This window comes from Capsicum annuum, chromosome 4 (genome assembly GCF_002878395.1).
Source record: "Capsicum annuum cultivar UCD-10X-F1 chromosome 4, UCD10Xv1.1, whole genome shotgun sequence".
Lineage (NCBI taxonomy): Eukaryota > Viridiplantae > Streptophyta > Magnoliopsida > Solanales > Solanaceae > Capsicum > Capsicum annuum.
This window is the reverse complement of record NC_061114.1, coordinates 198381173-198399984: the sequence shown is the minus strand read 5'-3', so window position 1 is coordinate 198399984 and position 18812 is coordinate 198381173. Positions and strand designations below refer to the sequence as shown.

Below are 18812 nucleotides of genomic sequence, written 5' to 3'. Positions count from 1 at the left end.
GTATTGGAGCTACACCTTTGTTCTCCCAACTTCAGATTGGAACTAAGAATTGTACTCACCGAGCAAACTCCCTTGTCACAACTATCATAAGGATACTTACTATTTTGCGCATAAAATTGTTGGGGAGTGAGCGGAGTACTACAGTAGCTATTTGGAGACCCGGAGTCCCTGCCAATTCTGGCTTCCTGCAACAGGAGGCAAGGATGCTTGTCAAAGTTTGAGCTCTATTATTCAAAATTGAGAGTAATGGCTTTCTCTTTCGATACTCAACTGCTGCCCCGACCCCCACCCATTTGTTGTTAATCAATTACCTCATCAACTCTCTTGGATTCTCCAATCAAGAAGTTCTCTCTGCCTCTGCTAAGGTGCGTTACCCTATAAATACCCTAGCCCTCCATTTCTTCAAACAGACTGGTTTTAAAGACACCCACATCAAAATCTTGGTTTCCAAGTACTTTAAAGTCCTATTCTATGATGTTGAAAAGAACCTTAAGCCCAAATTACACTCTCTTTCTCAACTCGGGTTATCCCGTTCCGATTTAGTCAAAGTCATTTTAAGAGATTACAAATTTTTTGAGAATGGATTAGATACCTGTATAAAACCTCATAGAAATCGTCTTAAAAATATATTGGGTAGTGATGAAAATGTGGTTAAGGTTATAAAGAAACGTGCTTGGTTGATGAGTTTCAATAATCATGCAACTCTGGAAGCCAATCTCAATTTATTGCAATCCTCTGGATGTTCAAATGATAAGATCATAAATATTGTGCTTAGAAATCCCAACATTCTTAACACTAGTACCAAGAAGCTTGATGAAATGCTGCATAGGGTGGAAAATGAAGTTGGCGTTTCTCCTAATTCGTCACAGTTTCTCCACATCGTTAATGTGCTTGTTGGCTTGAGTCAAGAGACTGTAGACAAGAAATATGGAATCTTCAAGAGTTTTGGGTGGTCTGACACCGATATTCTCAACATCTTGCAAAAACTACGTTACTATGTAGCCCTATCGGAGGCACGGAGTCAAACTTCATTGACATTTTTGATGAAAGAAGTCAGATACAAGTCTACTTACGTCGCTTCTCACCCTTCACTTTTAACTTACAGCTTGGAGAAGAGGCTAATACCCAGGTATGAAATGTGGAAACTCATCAATGGAAAAATTCTGATAAAGAGTAGGCATGGGTTTTACACTGTTACGACATGGTCCGAATCAAAGTTTTTGGATAAATATGTGTTGCTTGTCAAAGCTGAACTGCCTGACTTGTATGGTTTGTACATCAAGAGAATAGCAAAATAGAAGTTTTTCAATTTGTTCATTCTGTTGGTAGATGTGCATGTGCAGAGCTTAGTTTTTCACCTACAGAAAGGTGATTTTGTTTAATCAGATTGCCTTTTCTCTTTGAGCTATCATATCAACGGTACTGTTAGCTCACTTGTTGCTGGTTATCCACTTTAGAAATGCTATGGTTAAAATATTTACTCTTGCGGACCAAACGTAAATCGTAGATGTCCATTTAATGCCTGAACTTACCGGGGTTCATGAGCAATTAATTTATTTCTACTTCAATCGATCACAATGGCTCTTTTGCAGAATTTTACACCAATACTGTTAGCTACTTGGTGTAGTTACTGTTTACTCACCTCTTGAGTTGGTCTTTTAGTTCAGATTGTGCCAAGGCTGAGCTGCTTGGTCCCTTTATTATCTGTTCTGTGGAAGCTTCATTAGAGCCTAAGTAACTAATGTGTTACACAAGTTGAAGTTTGTGAATGCGTTTTGCTTAATATATCGATTGATCAAGGTGCAGAGAAGTTGTAACATCTCGCACTAAGTAACTTGCCAGGTAACTCCCAGGGCAATTTCGTCCTTTCATTTTTACCTTAACCCCGAGTGACTTGAACCTTTTCTATTCATCAGTATCCAAACATTTGTTTTTTTTCCTCAGCCAGATGTTATTTCAGCAGGTAGAAGTCCCTTAGTTTACATCAGTTTCAAATCTCTCTGTCTTCCTCACTTTCACACATTAAAAGCTCCCCTCCCTCTATCAGTTTCACATAAAAAAGGAAGAAGAAAAAGTCTTCTGTTTCTCAGTTTCACAGGTTAAAAACTCCCTGTTCTCCTTTAGTTTTTACACGACTAAATATCTTCTTCCACTTCTAACGCGCTGCTCTCAACAATCTCGAGAGAATTGTTTCAAGAAAGCAAGTCTAAATCCTTTCTTCCGATATCAAGTTCTTTCAACGTTTAGAGGTATGTAGAACCATTTTTTGCTCATATTTGTGGATGTTTTATTGTTCTCCAATTCAAATTACTTTCAAACTATTTAGGTTTAAAGGAATTTCTACAATCTTATCAATGAAATTAAATGGTTTAGGTGAGCTGTTGGGATATGTACAGATAACTCTCCATTTCATGTTCTTTTCGGAATTTCGTGAATTCTAATGTCTCTTGTGATTGGATTTGAGAATCATAAATCTTTTTGTTAATAACTGTGAAAGATTTCAGTTAATAACTGTGAAAGATTTCAATTGCAACGTAAAGTGATTATACATAGAGAGCACCCCATTCTTTAAAAGAAGTGAGGCCTCAACAAAGAGAACTAATTACATAATCTGTTGATCAAAGACGACATCTCCAAGTCCTTTTCAAACTTCTAAGCGTATCTACTCTTTCTTTGACTTCATTTTGTATTTGTTTTGAGATTGTATCTCCGTCTATAACGTGGTTTTGGTTACACTGTCCAATTTCTAGTAGTCGTATTTGATACACCAGTGCGCCCAGCCTTGTAGTTGAAATATGCTTCCTTACTTTTCCAAGCGCATAATTACAAAACAAGAATGTGCGGAGACTACTTGTTCTGTTGCTGCGACTTCGGTCTACAAAACTTATACTGTTACATCACTAATTCCAATCTATCCTGCTCTATTATTAAATAAAGACATAATACATAAATATGACCCTAAACTTGACACCAAATTATAACATTGACCTTAAACTTTGATAGTGCATAAGTAGACTCTTTAACTATACAAAACCTGAACAAAAAGACACTCCAATTTTGCAACTATACGCGTGTACCACACTTGCTCTGACGTGGATTACTAATCCACTCATGTGGTGCCACCTAATAAAAAAAACACATTATAAGTATGACCTTTAACTTTGTCGATACACAAATAGGCCCTTTAATTATACAAAAGCTGAAAAAAATTCCTTCAATACCAACTCGGACATGCACCGTTTTACGTGTACAATACACGTTTTGCCACATAGGATTGGGGTGTTTATTTTTTCAGGTTTTGAATAGTTAATGGTCCTATTTATATACTGTCAAAGTTTTAGATCAATGTTATAATTAGGTGTCAAGTTTAGAGTCATATTTATGTATTATGTCTTAAATAAATACATTACACAGTAAGTAAGAGCATCATCCTCTTCAAGGTACTCCATCTAAGTTGTGCAAGGCAGCCTACCATTTAGCCCCTTCTCCGTCTCTATAAACATGAACTTCAATTTCTTGGCAGACTTTTGTCACAATGGAAATGAACAACCTGAATATTGATTGCACCTCTGCCGGATTTATTCTTAGCCAAAAGCATGTCCATTAAAGTTTGTCTTGCCAACCTAGTCAATATTCTTCTCCACGTATCCTTTGTAACATAACAGAGCAAAAAGAAAGAAGAAAGAACTAATGATCAAAAGATTCAATTCCGATGCGACAGAATATACAATCAAGTGGTACATTTATTTTGTAATCTTTAACATAAACCTCTTGGAGTTCTTCTTACTCTGGAAGATACAAGAGTTTAATTAATTTTGATAAGACATTGTAAATGGGAACTCTAACTTTTAGATATGAACTCCGAACCTCAACTATAACACTTAAATTTGTTCATTAAGTGCGGTGGAAGCTGTGACATGATATATTGTTATAATGTTACATCACTTTACTATTCATGACACTCCCAAAAAAATGCTTAATAACTACAATCAATCATGAGGTATGATCCCAAAGAGGTTGATTTTCCAAGCATGAGTCCTAAAGGACAAATTCATGACCAGTGATCTAAAATGGCAAATATTTGAACATGAGCCTAAATTGGCTAAACTATGAATATGAGCCTAACAAGGCAAACATTTTGATCAAGAACTAATCAGATAAATAAGATAACGTCATGAGCATAAGGGAGTTAGTTAGCTGACCGTGACGACATAGGTTACAATGACAAATGCCCAAAACTATGTTTGCCGACATAGGATAGAGATTATTCCGCAAGTCGAATGACTTTTTTTAATGTGTACCGAAAAGGGGCTAACCATGGATACTTGCTAGCAAATTATGTCATGTCACGTCCTACGCCGGTAAGGTGTGGGACGGCGTAGCTGATCGGGCCGAGATCAGACTCCATGCGCTCACATGGTGGTTTATGACGGTTCACTACTTTCTCCCACAAATAATCAAAGGAATTAAATCTATCTTACATGGTAAATTATAAATTTAGTTTATACTTCTGTTCCTTTCCAGTTGTCTTCACTTACATTTGAATTTTATTGTCATTTCTAACCTCTTGATGTACTACTGATACCTTACAACCCCAAGAAGACACAAAAACAACCCCCAAAACGTCACAAGACGCCACAAACCGAGAGCCCAAGGAACCAAGTCTCGGCCAAGAATGACAACACAAGAATGAAAAGAAAAAGAATGACAACACAAGAATGAAAAGAAAATCCGAGAATGCTTCAACAATGGTGAGATAATAATGTGTATAACCACACCAAAACAACAACAACACTGCATTTATGTGATGAACAACAAGCTTACAATAACAACAACCAACGATTACAAGAGGACAAGACACAACTACTACAAGATGACAACAAAAGTAAAGGGATAGATAGTTAGACAAAGGTGGTGTAAATCCTAGTAACCAAAGAGTACATTAAACTCTAAGACCTCTAACACCTCCACACATGATCACCTAACTCTTACGATGACAGAAGAGCGGATCCACCACTCAAGCGCCAAGGTTTCTCAAAAACAAGCAATCACAAGAGATTCCACCCTTGGCCATCCTAGTTGCAAGTTTTGGTTTGCCTCAAGTAGAGAGAGGATTTTGGTGTTTCAAATATCAAGACTTACAATAATAATCAACTAAGTAATGAAAATCCCTACTACTAAACTATATATAGTCTCCTTATTACATAAAAGATGAAATGCCCAAAAGACCCTTAATGAAAAGGGGGCGCCCCTCTAGTATAACAAATGAGCAAATAGGGCGGCTTAGGTGTGTCTTTGATCCTTCTCACGTCTCAACATTGCACTTCCTAGGATGATCTTTTGCTGCACTTGTACGCAAGTTGATCTTCATAGTCGCACTTGTATCAACTACCCTCCTAAATTGGTTTTGATCGTCTTTGGCGCTACATCGTTTCATGATGTTCTGTGGTCAGGAACCCATTAAGATCTCTATCTTCTGCCACTGGTGAGCAGCCTCTTTCCTACCAGGAGGCTGGACGAGATATGATGACTTTCTTATATTTTCTTTCCTTTCAGTATTGGTACTTATTAGAGGCTTCACAGACTGGTGTAGTTGTCAAACAACCTTTTTAATTTCTAGTCTTTATCATGACTATTAGTAATGTATGATATTAAGTGGTGTTAATAAACCTTGATGAAAATATTTTTTCTTTAAGAAATATTATTTCAATCTCATGTTGTTTCAGTTATATTCTTTCATGTTGGCTGTATTGTCATGTGTTATGATAGAACGTTCGCTCGTGCTAGAAATAATATCGGGTGCGTGTCATGTCCAGGGCCTCGGCTTGGGCGTGACAGAAGTTGTTTGTGATATGCTAAGCTTCAAGCTGTTACCCTACACCTATTATGTCTCTCTGTTCTCTGTCAATCACATATCCTATCCGTCTGTGCCACTTTCATCTCCCTCTTCTTGTTTAGGTTTTAGTGCTTTGTGAAAGTTGTACCTGTACCTCCCTGCGTGAGTTTGCTCGTATTGTAAGTCCTAGGTCTGGTAAAGGAGGAGAATTGCGGTAAGACTACAATCGACATAAAATTGGTCAACTCTTACAAATCCCTAACTTGTTTTGAAGTGAGATGCCATCGTTATTGATGTTGTTGTGAAAGATAGTTTGAGTGAGGAATATTGAGAATTTGATCAAAATCATCCCTCTTGTTTCACCCCCAACTTCCACTACATCCTTATAATATTTCACTTAACCTCATCCTTTTTAAGTTTCCCAAAGCTGATCAAAAACGTCACTCTGCTAATTGTCTGTCCATATATAACAGATTCTAACATTCCCACAGACTGTTCTTTTTCTCCCTGTTCTCACACAATCTTCGTTCCTTTCTCCTCCTGACAGAACAAAAAGGCACTTTTAGGAAGCTGAAATAGGGTAAGAGGCATATTGATTGGCGAAGGGGCATATTGCTACTGAATTTAAAGCTTCACTAATTCTTATTCCAACATATTTTCGAGCTGAAACTATCAACCATCTCTTTTCCAACTGTAAATTATTTTTGTTTACAGTTGAACAACAATTTTGTATATTTCCAGTAACTACATTACTTGATTGAATAATGTTATCAGTTTCAGATGCTTCAGTCCCTTTCTCACTAGGATTTGTATTGCGATATCTCTCCCGCAGGGACTAAAGTTAACACTTTATTCCATGAATCTTCTACAATAACATTATTTGGCTCTAAAATTCTAATTCCAACCGGTTTCGAAATCGGCAAATGCAATGAAGGCAACAACTTTGTTTTCTTTGTCAATGTTCTGTTTTAACAATTTTATCACTTGAAATTGTTATTTCTGCAAAAAATACATAACAGATAACTGGTAGGAAAAATGAAGTTCTAATCCCACAAAAACTGTTTTCTTAAAGAATTTAATCCCCTCACAATTTCCCAAGGTTTGGATTAATTCCTCCCAGGATAGAATAAAACACTATTTTGCAATACTGGCAATAGAAATTGCAGAATTTCAGCGAACACAACAAACTAAGTAAATCACACTTACTATTATTTCTTTGAAGTAAAACTGCCTAGAAGATGAAAGAAAAATTAGTCTGCTTTTATTTTTTAAGGAATTTTGTTTTTTTTCAGTAGTTGAAATGAGGCGAAGCCTCTGAATACTTATAGCCACTAACAGGTGCAAACATAATTGTTTGGAAAAGATGTGTTATTTGGGAATAAATATCTGTTCAGAACAGACACACCTATTCGAAAAAGGTGTGTTGATTGGGTTAATTACTTATGAATTTCAAGTCATACAAGACACACGGTTTTTCTTCGATCTATTGTATGCAGCCATTTCGGCAAAAGATTGTTTCACGACTTGAACTTGTGACCTTCCTGGTCACATGACAACTTCACCGGTTAACACCAAGGATTGAAGAATGGTATAATTGGAAAGTAATGTGTTTAACTAGGTTTAGCAAGTTAGTTTGTTGTGAGGGAATGTTTACTAGGTCCCAATAATTGGCAATATAGCTATGTCCCTTGAAAAAATTAAGTTAGATTACTCACATCGTCACTCAATTAATAGTGGATTATTTCAGAAAGCTTTTTTTTCGGTTAACTAGGAACTCACGAATCAGCTCTAATTTAGATTTTAGACGTGTGAAATTAAATCCCTATTTGGCTAGTTTTTCTCATTCTATTTATTTTTCCAAAATAAAAAAGAAATTTCCGTCTAAAAAATGGCACAGTCAAATTATTAATTTATTTTTAATAATTTCTTATCCTATAATGTTTAAACGTTGAAAAAAAGTAATCTATAATATTAGCTTATCCACATATGAATGGTATTTCTAGAAAACTTTTAAATGATTCAATACTTGGGATTACATAAGTAAATTGATGTGTGAACTCTTTTAATTGTTACTTGTCTTAAAAAGAACATGCCAACTCTTTAAGTTGCAATCCTCAATCTATTTTAGTTGAAAGGAATTACGATAACTTTTTCAACGATTATGGATCTTGAGTTTGAGCCATGGAGAATGAGAAATTAATAGGGATAACTCTAGATTTAATCATCAAATACAATGATAGTTTGGATAATTGTCAAATGTATCAAATATTATATGAAATTTGCGTTGTATTGGTTATACAAAAATTCCAGTCAAGTTAGTATTTCAGAGGCAACCAGCAAAAATTTTGTAATGTTCGTTCATAGATATGTTCATCAGGTTCAGAGGCAAAGCTGTAGCTTTATGCACCAATGCAATGCCTTTGGTGGCCTCCTCTCTTTCTATAGTTTCAGATCTCAATTGCTCTTCTGTTATCAATCTCTACCCCTGCCCACACCCATTTCATGGTCAAGTACCTGGTTGATTCTTTAGGATTCTCCAATCATGAAGCTGCCTCAGTGTGTTGGTCTCTTAGAAGTTAGAATTCAGGAAAAACTGAATCTTTTTATGAATGAACTTGGTTGTGAACCTGGGGTGCTTACGTGGCTTCTCGGCCTTCAATGTTGATCTTTAGTCTGGAAAAAAGGGTGGTACCTCGGATGCAAGTCTTGAAAATTTTGGATGAAAGGAAGCTTGCGAGGAGAATGTTGGCTCATTATATTTTACTGTTCTCAGATTATCAAAAACAAAGTTCATAGATTATTTTGTGCTGCCCTACAAGGATCAGATATCTGATTTGTATAAAACACTCCAGAAAACTGTGCCGCCTTGGTAGATTTTATTTACTTTTGGCACCAAGAGTGGTGAGATCTTTCTTAAATAATCATTTGTACTTCAATATGTTTGTATACTGAAAAACAAGGTCAATGTTGCCGAAAATCATTTATGGAGTTGGGACATAGTTTATTGAAAGATCATCCACATATTTACAAGTCTGAATTGCTGCGAGCTTTAGGCAAAATCCAGCTTTCCGTTTGGAACTGTTCAGATTTTGCAGTTACCAACAATTTTATCCCAGGAGACAACCAATTTTTTTTTCTGCTACGGCATTGGTAATATGATACAACAACAACATACTCAGTGTATTCCCACCTAGTGGGGTTTGGGGAGGGTAGAGTGTACGCAGTCCATACCACTACCTCTGGTGAAGTAGAAAAGCTGTTTCCAATAGACCCCCGACTTAGAACCAATAATAATATAACAAATACAAAACATAAACATATATAAACTAACAACGATAGCCACAAGATAATACTAGAGCCACAGGATAATACTAAAACTATAAATCCGAAATCATAGACAACACTCAACACCACGAACAAGAAACTACAGACACACATAAAGAATACTCCCCTACTGTTACCGACACACTCCCACCCCTTAACCCTCTACCCTAATCCACATCCTCCACACCTTCCTATCAAGGGTCATGTCCTCCGTAAGCTGTAATTGCTCCATATCATGCATAATCACCTCCCTCTAATATTTCTTCGGTCTACCTCTACCCCACCTAAAATCATCCATAGTCAGTGTCTCACACCTCCGCACTGGAACATCAGAACCCCTCCGCATCACGTGTCCAAACCAACATAACCTCACTTCTCGCATCTTGTCCTCAACCGAAGTCACTCCCACCTTTTCCCGGATAATTTCATTCCCTCACCCTATCTTTCCTGGTATGACCACACATTCATCGCAACATCCTCATCTCCGCCACCTTTAACTTGTGGATGTGGGATTTTTTAACTGGCCAACACTCCGCTCCATACAACATAGCCGGTCGGACTGCCACTCTGTAGAACTTACCTTTAAGCTTCGGAGGAACCTTTTTATCACATAAAACTCCCGAAGAGAGCCTCCATTTCAACCACCATGCCCCAATACGATGCGTGACATCCTCATCAATCTCACCATTGCCTTGAATCATTGACTCCAGATACTTGAAACTCTTCCTTTTTTGAATGTCCTAAGATTCCAGCTTCACAACCACATCATCCTCCTGCGACACATCACTAAACTTACACTCTAGGTACTCCATCTTGGTCCTGCTCAATCAAAATCCTTTAGACTCAAGGGTCTGTCTCCAAACCTCCAACTTATCATTAACTCCTCCACGAGTCTCATCAATCAATACCACATCATCAGCAAATAACATATACCAAGGCACCCCCTTGAATACGTCGCGTCAACATATCCATCACCAAGGCAAATAAAAAAGGGCTAAGAGTCAATCCCTAGTGCAACCCTATCAAAATTGAAAAGTGCTCCGAATATCCACCTACCGTCCTCACACGAGTCTTCGCGCCATCATACATGTCCTGAATCGACCTAACGTACGCCACCGGCACCCTTCTAGTCTCCAAGCACCTCCACAAAATCTCCCTAAGCACTCTGTCATAAGCCTTCTCAAGATCAATAAACACCATATGCGAGTCTTTCTTCCTCTCCCAAAATTGCTCCACTAATTTCCTTACAAGGTGAATGGCCTCAGTAGTCGAGCGACCTGGCATGAAATCGAACTAATTCTCAAAGATAGTGACAATCTTTCTCAATCTCAACTCAACCACCCATTCCCAAACCTTCATAGTATGACTCAACAACTTAATACCTCTATAGCTGTTGCAACTCTGGATATCTCCCTTGTTCTTATACAAAGGAATCATTGTCTTATACAAAGGAATCATCGTACTCCACCTCCAAGCTTTAGGCATCTTCGTCGCCTTAAAAATGATGTTAAACAACCTTGTCAACCACTCCAAACCTGCCCCGCCAGTGCTCTTCCAAAAATCCACTGGAATCTCATTTGGCCCCGTTGTCCTACCCCGACGCATCTTGCGAATAGCCCCCTTAACCTCCTCAACCTCAATACGCATATAATGACCATAATCGCGACACTCCTCAGACTTCTCCAAATCCCCCAACACGAAATCTTTGTTCCCCTCGTTGTTCAAGAGTTTATGAAAATAGGACTACCACCTCTTTTTAATGAGGACATCCTCAACCAACACTGTATCATCCTCTCCCTTGATGCACTTCACTTGGTCAAGATCACGAGCCCTCCGCTCCCTGTCCTTGGCAAGCCTATACAATTTTTTATCCCCGCCTTTCTCCTCTAAAGCCGCATACAAACTCTCAAAAGTTGTAGTCTTAACCATCGTAACCGCTAGCTTAGCCTCTCGTCTAGCTACCTTATACTTCTCCTTATTCGTCTGCCTCTCCTCATCATCCTTGCTCTAAACCAACTTGTCATAGGCCATCTTCTTAGACTCCACCTTCTTCTTAACCTCTTCGTTCCACCACCAATCCCCTCAATGCTTACCTGATCGACCTCTCGAGACACCCAACACCTCTCTAGCGGTCTCCCTAATGCAACTGGCAGTCGACTCCCACATACTATCCACATCCCCTCTACTCTCCCAAGCCCCCCTACTCTTCAACTTCTCCCCCATCTCCAAAGCACTAGCCAACGTCAAGCTACCCCATTTAATCCTGGACCGAGCCTCCACACTCCTCTTCTCTGCCTTATCTTTTCCACACCTTACTTTGGGATCATACTGGGTATGTTGTTGTTGGGTTTGTTTTCTCTCCGATTTAGGAAGATGTGAATTTCTCTGTGGGTAATTCTTCTACCTTGTTAGAATTTGTTCCTACAACATTTTGCATGAGTTGTTTGCTAACTTATCCATTAAAAGGACTTGATGGCAGGTTAGTTCTGTAAGCCCTGCCTTTTACCACTGATTAACATCTAAGAGGTACAATGGTAAAAGTTGTCATTGAGTGACCAGAAACCAGATATGACAGGTCAAGCGTGGAAATAACCTCTTGCAAAAATGCAAGGCAAGGCTGCCTACACAGGACCCAATGTCACGCGGCCCTTCGCTAACCCCAAGCATAGCGATATCTTAGTGCACTAGGATGCCCTTTACCTTAGAGCTTAGTCTTTGTCTTATCTTAAATGTGAAGTTAAAACATTTTTGTTATTGCATACTTTCTAGTCCTTGATATGAGTTAGTCCTACTTATTCTGTAATGTATGCAAGCTCTTATTTGGTCTTGGTAGTTAATGGTTGGACAAGTTTAATTTGAATTTGGAGAGTCACAACCCGATTGCTTTGATGTATGTCTCACTGGTATGGAGATTAGAATCAGTGAAAACATCATATATTTTTTGTTTTTCTTTTGTATTAGTGTAAAAGCATCTTTTTGTGCTATTTCCATTGTCCAAAAAAACAAAAACTTTTTGTGCTATTTGGTGCAGAAAATTTATATCTTACTCTCTCATTCGCTTCGACTGTTTAATAGCTTTGCTGCAATTTATATCCGCAATACTAAAGGATACATATATGGCATCTAGAGATTAATGGAAACACATTTTCACATAAGGTAAAATGTGCACATTTTAATGGATACGTATATGTGCACACACCACCTTTTTCGGACTCCACTTGTGGGATTAGGTGGGATATGTAGTTGTACATTTTCACATGATATTCAACGGTTTTCTTGAGTTTGACTGATTGTTATACATACATATAATCAATGAACAATTTGTGAAATTCAATTATAAGTTTCTTCGCGGTTGTATGAGAAAGTAGTTGTGTATAACATATCACGGTTCAAGCGCTGAAGTAGCCTCTTGCAAAAATGAAAGGCAAGCCTGCCTGCATATGACCCTATGTTGTCCGGCCCTTCTCTAGATCCTGCACATAGCGGTAGCTTAGTGTTGCTTAGTCCACTGGTATGCCCTTTACCTAAGAACTTAGACTTTCTCTTATCTTAAAATGTGCAAGTTAAAACATTTTTTGTTGTTGCGTACTTTCTAGTCCTTGAAATGATATAGTCCTGCTTACTATGTAATGTATGTAGAACTCTTAATTTAGTCTTGGTAGCTAGTGGTTTGACAAGTTTAGTTTGAGTTTGGAGTATCACAACCTGATTGCTTTGATGTATGTCTCTCTGGAATGTAGATTAGAATCAGGGAAAACATCACAAATATTTTTTGTATGCCAGTAATGTAAAGTTACATATTTTAGTCCAATATATTCTTGGTTTTCTTCTTTTTCAATTGGTACTTCGAAAAATAGCCAGGGCTGCCAAAGCCATTTCTGTCCTAAATTCGATTTCCATTGGTTAAATGTTTTCCAGATAAAGGCAACAAGCATTCAACTAAAATAACATTATGGGTTATAGTGTTCTAGGACCATCATTCATTCATATTATGTTGGTTGGTTGGTTCCCTTGTATATTATTTCTACTAAAGACTTAGTTTGAGATGGTTAGTAGATGGAATATGGTATGAGATGAATGAAAGCAATTTCATTCAACCATCTTTTTCCCAATTCCTAATTGACTTGTTATTCAATATTGAAGTTTATGCACTTGTTTTTCTTCTCAGTGTTGCAAAGCAGATATTGAATTGCCACTCCTATTGTGCCGAGTCGTGAGGTAAAATCTAAGGTCGTCTAGTGTCTAACCCATTTGAGTTATGTTTTGCCTTTGACTAGACCTTACGAGTCGTAGGGTTTGGTTACGAGTTGGGTGGTTGAGTCATAAGGTTGAAAGTGTATGGGGTCTTGGTCACTATCTTGGTTACGACGCATGTTAGCTAAATTTAGATGCCAATGACTCAATCGTGTTGCCAGTACGGTGTTACATGGGCAGTATTTCTCTATTGTGTCATTACTAGTTTGCGTTCATCCTAACTATTGCGACCTCCCATTAAACATGTCTGTAGTTTCTTCTAATTGTTACTGTAATTGCAATACTATTTTGGTTACTTCAGTGCAAGGAGGTCCCAAGTATTAGCAATGTGAGGAAGTGAATGGTTTCTCATATGAAGCTTTATAGGAGCTCACTAACCCATTCTTTTTTTTTAAAAAAAATAAAAACTAAAAATAAATATATATATATATATATATATATATATATATATATATATTTTCGTCTAAATGATAAAACAAATTTCTTTTTTGTTTCGATGGAGTAGTCTCATCCGTTGTACTATATCTTTTGATGTTTTCGGTTGGTTTTCTATCCCAAAAGTGGCAATATGTCAGAATAATTTACTAAATTCTTTTAATATCTTAACTAATAAAAAGTGTTTTCTAACATTAGGAGCTGTTTGACCGTGATATTATTCAGTTTTTCTGGAATAAGATTTCTTTTTTTTTTAAATCAATATATTGTTAATAAATTTTCAAATCCAACTCTGAGTTGATTCTAAAATTCCTCAAGAATCGTACGGTAAACTTGTTTTCCAACTTTATCTTTATAATATTCAAATAAAGTGCGATCTATTCTTCTTTACAAACGTTCAACCAAGGGTAACATCATTTTCGATTTAAATTCGAAATTCATAGCCTAACTCCTACTGAGTTATCTATATGTAGACTCTTTCGACTTGCAAACTATCGATCTCATTCTCTTTTTAGTTGAAAGGAGTTAAAACTTCAAAATGGTAAAAGATCTTCAATAGAAAATAATAGCTCTAAAATTTTTCAGTAGATTTTTTTTCTTAATTCATTTCAATTTAGGTGATATTTTTTTTAATTTGTCCTAAATATATATATATATATATACACTTTTATATTTTATAACAAACTAGCTCTAAAACAATCAGTTTATTTGTAATGAAATGATTTAAAATTAGACAAGTAATCACTCATTTTGTGGAATAAGTTTCAATAATCTCAATATTCAGTCAAATATTACCACACAAACAAGACTAGGGAGAAGATTTCCCATTTATATCCGCACTCTTGATTGCAGTTTTGGCTGCTCTTCTTGCAACGCTAAACAATATGTTCATCAAATTCAGAGGCACTCATACTTCCATATTTTACTCCAATGCCTTTCCCTCTTACTGTTTTACATCTCAATGTAGACTCTACTCATCATCAACCTCTTCCCATTCCTTGGTTAACTATCTTGTTGATTCTCTCGGTTTCTCCAAACAAGAAGCAACCACTGCTTCCTCCAAGGTAACTTCATTGAAATCCTTAAACAATCCTAATTTAGTCATCGATTTCTTCAAACAAACTGGTTTCGACAACACCCAGATTAAAACTATTGTATCTAGATCCCCCAAATTGCTTATCCGTAATGTTTCCAAAACCCTAAAACCCAAATTCCAGTGCCTCATGGATCTCGGGTTATCCGGGTCGGACCTTGTCAATGTAATTGCTAGAGATTCAGTAATCGTTGATAGAGGTTTAGATACTCATTTGAGACCTACCATTGATTGCCTTAGGAGAATTTTGGGTAGTGATGATGATGTAATTAAGGCTATAAAGAGAGCTCCTTGGTTGCTTTCGTTTGGTCCTCATCACACCATGGAGACTAATTTACTCTTGTTGAGAAACTTTGGTTTTACTGATGACAAGATACGAAAATTTGTGCTTATACATCGTAATTTTCTTACACAGAAGACTCAGAGGATTAAAGATTTGTTGCATAGAGTGGAGAATGATTTTCGAGTTCCGCGTGACTCCTCTATGTTTCATCATGCATTTCAGGTGTTATCCGCGCAAACGAAGTACAAGTTGGATAGAAAGATTGAAATTTTCAAGAGTTTTGGATGGTCTGATGATGATGTACTCGAGATGTTCCGCAAGTTGCCTCATTGTATTGGTATCTCGGAAGTTAGAATTCAGGAAAAACTGAATCTTTTCATGAAGGAGCTTGGTTTTGTACCTGCTTTCTTGGCTTCTCATCCTGCTATTTTGGCCTACAGTCTGGAAAAACGAGTAATACCTCGAATGCAAGTCTTGAAAAGTTTGGACGAAAGGAAGCTTGAGAGGAGAATGTGGAGTTTTTATACTGTTCTAGTGTTAGCAGAAACAAAGTTCATGGAGTATTTTGTGTTGCCCTACAAGGATCAGATACCTGATTTATATGAACCACTCAAGATAAATGTGGCTCCTTAGTAGATTTTGTTTACTTTTTGATACGGGCACGATCATGAAGATGGACGTTTTTAGTGTGTTGAATGCAAACTACGGAGTGAACGAGTTGAAGTGTGAAAAGGGCTCCAAAGCCGCCCCTATTTTTGCACTCCATGGGCGCCATTTTGTCATTTAACACTAAGGGGTACTTTTGTCATTTATCTATTAATTGTAATAAGTCTATGAATAGAACATGATAGGGTTTTAGTTCATTAGTTATTGAATATTGTTGAAAGAACACATCTCTTGAGAGAGTGGGTCTCTAGGCCAAAACTAGGACATGAACAAGTGTGGATTCACTTCTGATTGTGTATTGCTTGGAAACATTGGTACTTGAGCGGTGGAATCCCTCTTGTGTCTCGTAAGAGTGTGGTGTTGCTATTGTAAGTCTTGGGGGTCCTTAGATTTAATACATCTTTGGGTTCTTAACCTTGTAATAGTGTATGTCTCACTTCCTATCTTTACATATCATGTACTAGTTTGTGTTGTTCTAGTGAAACCGTTGGTTGTTCTTGTTATTGTATCTTGTTCTGTCTTCTTGTTGTTATTCTCTGATTGTGTTGTCATCTTGTTAATCTCATTGTTAGTTTGGTTGTTCGCTGCTAATAAGGTGTTGAACACCTCGTAATCTTGTCATTCTTGTGATCCTTGTTGTTGACCGAAACTTGTCCAAGGGGAGCTCTCGGGTTCTCCATATTGAGTGGACTGTTTTGAGCCTTTTCTTGTGTTCCTTGGTTTTTATCGTATCACTTTTGGTACTAAGAGTGCTGAGATCTTTCTGAAATTATAAGTTGTAGTTCAATAGGTTTTTGCTTCTTTTTTTTTTGTTCAGTTTGTATTCTGAAAAACACGGTTGGTGTTGCCAAAAATCACTTATGGAGTTGGGGCATAGTTTATTGAAAGACCTTCCTCATACTTGCAAGTAAACTGCTGTGAGCTATATGCAAAATCAAGCTTTCCATCAGCTGTTCGGATTCAACTGATCTTGTTGATAAATGATTCCCTTTGGCAGTTACCAGCTATTTGTTCCAGAAGACAACCAAATATTTTCCTGCTGCGGCATTGGTTATATGATTCAGGGGTCTGTTTTCTCTACCGGGGTGAGTTCTGCATGTACCCCACCCTTCCCAGACTCCACGTGTAGGATCGTAAAGGGTGTGCTGTTGTTGTTGGGTCTATTTTATCTCTGATGGATGACAGGAGGATGTCTGATTCCTCTTCGGGAAATTCTTCTTCCTTGTTAGAATTTGTACAAGTTTAATTCCAAGTTAGGATAATCGGCCTGATTGGTTCGAGGTATGTCTCTTTCCAGAATGGAGATAAGAATCAGGAACAACGTCATTATCTTTTTTTTTTTTTTTGTATAACAGTAGTGTCCGGACAGTAGTACCCTAGATAGGAAGGTCTGGAGGACGCGAATTAGGGCAGAGGACTAGGGCCAGTTTGAGTGGCTAGTGTAGGGAATTACTTGGTGGGGGTTTTATGCCCGTTATGATGCCGTGTTCCATGTTTTATTACGAATCTGTGTGTTTTTCTCTGTTTTATATTACTTATGGGTGCCGTATTTATGTTATGTAATATTGTGCTGTGCTTTACTATGTGTTTGTGTGGTATCTCGTGCCTTGAGCCGGGGGTCTATCGGAAACAGCCTTTCTACTTCTTTAGAGGTAGAGGTATGGACTGCGTACATCTTACCCCCCGACCCCACTAGGTGGGAATACACTGGGTTTGTTGTTGTAGTAGTGTCCGGACAAGCTTACATGAACCTAGATTATTTCTTCAGGTGCAAGTTACTTCTCACTAGCACAATTCCCTCTGCACCAAGGCTTAAGCATATGGAAGAAATCACCTAGCATTTTTTTGCTCTGCTCTTTCTCATTTTTGGTGGTTTTACTTGGTGTATCTTTTCTTTTTTGGTAATTGCAAGCAATAATTTCACGTCTTTCCTGAAAACCAATTCTTGGAACAACATAGCATGTACTAACCAAACTCGAAGGTAAGTTGATATCCTATTCTAAATTAAATCACCTAATTATAAGCTAAGTTGTCCATTAACTTGGCAGTGATAACGCGCACTGGCATGGATGAAACCTTGGCAGCCACAATGGGACAAGAGTTCTCAACCTAATGCTACTGCTATGAAGTGAGGAGGAGCAAACATGCGAAGTTTTCCTCTAGAAAGTTGACTTATTTCTTTTTTATAACAAAAGGCAGGATACTGGTACATTGAGTTGATTTTTTCCTCTCATCCCCTTCCTCCTTAGGATGTCTCTGGCTGTTTTCAATCAGTAGTACTGTTTCATTGTAATCCTATTTGAACGTTGTGATATTACCTATTCTCATCGTGTTTGGGAGGAGGGGGAGTTTTGTGAGTCTGAGTTGTTGCAATGGTCATATTGAAATATGTTAGGAACTTGATTTTGTTCTATTTTTTGAAAAAGAAAAGCTTAAGAGGTGAAAGACACCCAAGGGTGTCGCTTAGCGGTCAATGAACTGGGTTGAGAACCTGAGTTACCTGGGTTGAGAACCTGAGTTACCTGATATTTATTGCTGGTGGGACACAAAAATTAACAGAAATCTGCATATAAATGTAGTACAATGTAAATTTTTTTTTTGGTAAGCGGAGATTTTATTTCACCAAAATTGTTCATTACAAACCTAGGTGATTGCTGACCAATCACCTCTCACCTCCTAATTCTACTCACATACATACACTACACTTCTGGCTATCTATGTGTACATCAAGGATAATTATTGAGGTTCTGCAAGTGTTTGTGCCATTTAATTACAAAGTTTCCTTTAGTATGTATATGTAGATCTCTACATGTTTTATCACTAGAATAAGTTCCCTTCTGAAATCTGAATGTGTTCCTGGCTGTCCAGTGGGAGTAGATCATGATGCTGAAAACTGCTACTACTATTTCTTTGAACCCTGC

At 37.5% G+C, this 18812-nt stretch overlaps 2 protein-coding genes across 3 annotated transcripts; both read left to right on the top strand.

Annotated features, from left to right (window-relative positions):
• LOC124897695 lies at positions 1-18592 on the top strand. Its single transcript, XM_047410915.1, has 2 exons — positions 1-1129; positions 17940-18592. Exons 1-2 carry the CDS (start codon positions 681-683, stop codon positions 17962-17964), a joined length of 474 nt encoding a protein of 157 aa, XP_047266871.1. The 5' UTR covers positions 1-680; the 3' UTR covers positions 17965-18592.
• On the top strand, positions 14586-16397 carry LOC107867599. 2 transcript variants are annotated; one of them, XM_047410913.1, is made up of 2 exons: positions 14586-14913; positions 15358-16397. In XM_047410913.1, the coding sequence occupies exons 1-2, from the start codon at positions 14734-14736 to the stop codon at positions 15856-15858; spliced, it is 681 nt and encodes a 226-aa protein (XP_047266869.1). In that variant the 5' UTR covers positions 14586-14733; the 3' UTR covers positions 15859-16397. The 2 variants fall into 2 exon arrangements, with proteins under 2 accessions (XP_047266869.1, XP_047266870.1); XM_047410914.1 differs by having other exon boundaries at positions 14588-14913; positions 15448-16397.
• Positions 18593-18812: the final 220 nt, after the last annotated feature.